This window comes from Nansenia antarctica, assembly GCF_963989245.1.
Source record: "Nansenia antarctica genome assembly, chromosome: 8".
Taxonomy (NCBI): domain Eukaryota; kingdom Metazoa; phylum Chordata; class Actinopteri; order Argentiniformes; family Microstomatidae; genus Nansenia; species Nansenia antarctica.
Window position 1 is genome coordinate 52,903,223 of NC_137678.1, and position 5,421 is coordinate 52,908,643.

The following is a 5,421-nucleotide window of genomic DNA, read 5'->3' on the forward strand; positions in this document are numbered from 1 at the left end:
TTGAGCCCAGACTCCGGCAGGCAGCCACGCAGCGCATTGAGCTTCAAACTCGACGTGATGCAACAAGTCAACAACACTTCCTGTCTGAGAGGAACTCTGACCTCTGACCTCTGACCCCCTGTCCTCTTCTGTCTGAGAGGAATATGAACCCCTGTCCTCTTCACAGGGAAAAGGAGGAATCCCAGCAGGCTAGTTGTGTCATATGAGCAGACTGAGGACGTCCTGCCAATCAGAGCTGTGCTGTGGCAGTGGTCACCTGACCCAGGGTTAGGGTTAGAGGTTAGGGTTAGGGTTAGACAGGCCTGCTCTAACCCTAACCCTGCTGAGGTGGACAGGGTTAGGGTTAGGGTTAGAGTTAGACAGGCCTGCTCTAATCTTAACCCTGCTGAGGTGGACAGGGTTAGGGTTAGGGTAAGGGCTCGCTGCACTTTGCTCTGTCTGCAGAACAGAGGAGGACGCCAACCTGAGATCAATACTACAGGACTGGCAGAGAGGAACGTGAGCTTTGAGCCTGTTTACTAACCACACTATCGCTGACCCTAACCTGGGGTCTAACTGACCCTAACCTGGGGTCTAACTAGCTGGACCATCAATGTCGCTAAAAGAAAATCCAGACGTATTCTGATCAATCTCGCAAGAGTTATCAAACATAAACATGGATTTCCCTTTAGCGACATTGATGGAATACCCCCCTGCTATCTAACTCTCCCTCAGCAGCTGAGCAGAATGGTGTCCTGGGCAATAACAACAGAAAGGTGATCAGGATAATAACAACAGACTGTTTACCAACACATTTACCTGTTTACCAACACCTTTAACTGTTTATCAACACATTTACCTGTTTATCAACACATTTACCTGTTTATCAACACCTTTACCTGTTTATCAACACATTTACCTGTTTATCAACACCTTTAACTGTTTATCAACACATTTACCTGTTTATCAACACATTTACCTGTTTACCAACACCTTTAACTGTTTATCAACACATTTACCTGTTTATCAACACATTTACCTGTTTATCAACACATTTACCTGTTTACCAACACCTTTAACTGTTTATCGACACATTTACCTGTTTACCAACACCTTTAACTGTTTATCAACATTGTATCCACTGTTTATCAACACCTTTGCCTGTTTACCAACACCTTTAGCTGTTTATCAACACATGTAACTGTTTATCAACATTGTATCCACTGTTTATCAACACCACTGTTTACTAACAATGTTGTTTCATCTATGTCGCTTATGTTAACGGCCCATACATGAACTGATAATAATGAACTTGGCTTTGTGTCCATCCACCTGTGATGGAGCCAGCGATGTGATCTGTGGAAGAAAAAGCAGCTTGCCATTCTTACCGGCCAGCTCGTCCGGCTCCAGCCCGGTCTCTGTGTCGATCCCGCAGACCACAAAGTAGTGAGCGAAGCGGCAGGAGGACATAGTCATCCCTGCTAGTCCCTAACCCGTCTCCATAAAACAGGATTACCGCTTTGAAATCCGTTTCCTCACGGGAAACAGCGTCCTAATGGAAAAGCAACAACGGCTCAGATCTGAGATGTCGAAGGAAACAGAATGACCAATCGCAGCTCGCGGTCGCACTGACAACGCAACTCCAACCGAGCGCTCGAGCTGCGCGTCCCTGTGCGCGTCCCCGCCGGTAACAACGGGAGCGAGGCGCGTGTCCGCGCGGGACGTTCGAATCTTAATACTCCGCGCGCCTCATTTGGGGCTAATTAAATTAGGTTAATTAGGTACAGTAGATTCGGGGCTCGTGCTGCTGTTCTAGTTGAATTTGGTGTTTTATGCACCAGATTGTGTCTCACTGCCAGTTTACATTAGGGATGCAACCTCAGCACATATGTTCAGGTCAAAACCCATCTTTTAAATATTGCCTAAATTATGAAATGATGATTATATAATGATTGGAGTACTTTGAGCTGCAAAGTTTGCAGGAAAAGTGCTATACAAATAAAGGTTATTCTTATTATTATGATTATGATTATGATTATTTGTCATTTGTTTTCCTATACAAGTACAGTACCAGGTCAAAGACAGTTAGGGTTAGGGTATATATAGGGTTATAGGATATAAATGTTTCCTAAATGGGATACCATTTTATTAGCCTTTTTAGCCTCCTAAAATCTGGGGGAAATAGGACTGTGTTGTGTGTGTGTGTGTGTGTGTGTGTGTGTGTGTGTGTGTGTGTGTGTGTGTGTGTGTGTGTGTGTGTGTGTGTGTGAACAATCCCCACCGTTGACCACATATATTATGTTTACCATGACTTAGGGTTATGGTTAGTAAAGGGTTAGGGTTAGTTAAGGGTTATGGTTAGTTAAGGGTTAGGGTTAGTGGGTTAGGGTAGACAGACAGGCAGACAGACAGACAGACAGACAGGCAGACAGGCAGACAGACAGACAGGCAGACAGACAGACAGGCAGGCAGGCAGGCAGGCTTGGGGAAGTTTCTCATAAAACTACTTCTAGTAAATGACTGAGTTGGAATTAGCACCTTGTTGCGAACGGCCTTTCAAAGCCCTAACCCCCAGGGTGTGTGTGTGATGGGGGGGGGGGGGGGGGGGGTGTTACAATCGATTCCAAGTCGCTTTTAATAAGGTGTCTGCTAAATGCCAAAAATGTAAATGTAAATGTAGGCCTTCTAATGGCGCTTTTCCACTACCGGGCTGGCCCGGTTCTTTTTCCTTTCTCCACTGCCAACCGAGCCGTACCAGGCCATAGTACCCGTGCCGTTTTTAGTTCCCGTTCGAGAGGGGTAGCGAAAGGTACTTGCCATGCTGTGTGTGACGTGCGACACTGCAGACCGTTGATTGGTCAATGGAAATTGTCATCCCATGTTCATAGACTTCATCGCTAACCGCCATCTTTAAATACCACAACAGATTTCGCTCTCGGAAAATGTCACTTACTGTTTCTGTAATAACTTATTAATAAAGATTAGAAAAATTATGATAACCATCTTATTATCTTATTATTATCTTTAATAGTTGCGAGATCTAAACTACTAGATCTACTAGAACTGAAAGCGGCAAGTAACAGGCACGTAACATCCATATGCTGTATAAATAAATATATTTGACTACCAGCAAGACACCGCAGCAATCGTATCTATAACAAATGCGGAGATTGTGAGCCCCGCTGTCAGTGAGCAATGAGAGCGTCAAGCACAGCCTTTCCGTAGAAATACATCGCTCCCTGTCTAACGTATTTAACGTTACATGTTTTACGGCTGATCTGTGCATGATAGTGCTGCATTTTGACATAATTCTTATCGCTTTTCCCCCCATTGAGCTGTATACCGGCACTTATTTAAGTGAAGTGCTCTTATGACTCTTAACTCCTCCTACTGTCGCCGCTAGTGCCTGGTCTGTTGTGTCTAGTGGAGAAGGTATCCTACCCGAACCTAAATGATATGGAACTTTTCAAATGCGTGCCGAGCCGACCCGAACTGGTCTGGTCAATGGAAAAGCGCCATAACAGACCGGCTCCTATGTGGTGACAAGGTGACCACCTGAGAGTTAAACAGGGCAGGCAGGCATCTCTACGTGGCTGTATGACACCTTGGGACTATCAGTTATTGTTGCTCAAACATACAATTCATGTCTAGGGCTACGTCGTCGTTCACACTGCAGATCTTGATGCTCAATTACGATTTTTTTTACACAGATCCGATTTTTTGGTTTGGCAGTTCACATTATTTTTAAAATGTGACCTATATTTGACCTAGGCCTACATTGACTCTCGTGTGAACATTCCACGGCCCTGAACAGACCCACATTGGATATGTGTCCGATGTAATACCACCTCTGAACGCGACCCAGGTCGGATTTTCCCACGGTCATGCATAAATTCGGATTTGGGTCACATTTCACTGCAGTGTGAACGAAGCCTAGAAAATGTTGAAGTAATCACATTCATTTCAAACGTTAACGTGGATGCGGGTGGATTCATTACATTACAGTGGCGCCCTCTGGTGGTACATGGACCAGTGTTGCTACAGGCTACATGCAACATGTCCCAGTGTTGCTACAAGGACCAGTGTTGCTACATGCTACATGCACCAGTCTTGCTACATGGACCAGCGTTGCTACATGCTACATGGACCAGTGTTGCTACATGCTACATGCACCAGTGTTGACCAGTGTTGCTACATGCTACATGGACCAGTGTTGCTACATGCTACATGGACCAGTGTTGCTACATGCTACATGGACCAGTGTTGCTACATGCTACATGGACCAGTGTTGCTACATGGACCAGTGTTGCTACATGGACCAGTGTTGCTACATGCTACATGGACCAGTGTTGCTACATGGACCAGTGTTGCTACATGCTACATGGACCAGTGTTGCTACATGGACCAGTGTTGCTACATGGACCAGTGTTATCACACAAAAACTGATTTTCTTTTTTTTCTTTTTATTAAGGTCCTAGAAGAACCAACACAATAGAAAATGTTCGATGCACAAAGAGGGAACACCGCAAATATAAAACAAGTATAAAAATACAAAGTAAAATGTATTCCACAATGTAAATGGCACCGTGGTATAAAATACAATAAGCAGCAAATACAGTAAACATCAGGATACATTCAATGTTCCAGAAATTTTAAATTTAAATTTTAATAATTTAAATTTTAATAATTAATTTAATTTTAAATTTTAATAATTTTAATTTAATTTTAAATTAGAAACTTCAGAAACTTCTGAGGAAGTGAGAGAATCTTCCCTTCATCAGTCATCCTGCTGCTTCCCTTCCAGAACACTGGCCCCCTCCTTCACTTCGCTCACAGGTTCTTCGTACTGCCCCTCCTCATCACAACTGTGGGTCTCTTCAGGAGAACTGACCGTGTTGTCATAGTGCTTAGAGCTGACTGGATTTACAGGAAAGTTGACCCGCCTCTTCACTCTGTCAGGGTCACGCCGATGGTCCGGCTTGGTCAGGATGGAGCGGATGGTCCTGGCCTCCGGACCGGACCGGGTCCATTCCTCCTCCTCGTGTACCGACCCTGATCGTCTGCGTATACACGTCGGAACATGGCTGCTCTCCCAATCTCTCAACACCTGCTGCCTCGCAGAGCCCCTCCTGGTTCTTTATCAATGTCATGTTTAACCACTCTCACTGATGTTTAACCACGAGGATCTAAAACCCTCCTGCGAGGGGCTATCACCACATGCTACAATTGGAAACTTCTCAACTAATTCTCCCAAGTCAAGGTCTTTGACTGCAGAGAAGACCACTGAACTGTCCTCTTTTATGCATGAGGCAGTCACATTCTCCATGACCCTCTTATACTGTCTGTTAATAAAATCCAACATATTGCCTTTATCACCACCCCAAAAATGCTCAAACAAGGAGTGTTGGAAACTGTCCTTTGTCTCTGGGAGTGTTGCTAAAC

General features: G+C 44.6%; 1 protein-coding gene across 2 annotated transcripts in view; it reads right to left on the reverse strand.

Annotated features, from left to right (window-relative positions):
* dennd5b (DENN/MADD domain containing 5B) overlaps positions 1–1,557 on the reverse strand; it is a 74,541-nt gene extending 72,984 nt beyond the window's left edge. For both annotated transcript variants that reach the window (XM_080537759.1, XM_080537758.1), the window contains exon 1: positions 1,368–1,557. In XM_080537759.1, the coding sequence (XP_080393885.1) occupies positions 1,368–1,455 (88 nt within the window). In that variant the 5' untranslated portion in view covers positions 1,456–1,557. The remainder of the gene's footprint in view (positions 1–1,367) is intronic.
* Between the last annotated feature and the right edge of the window lie 3,864 nt (positions 1,558–5,421).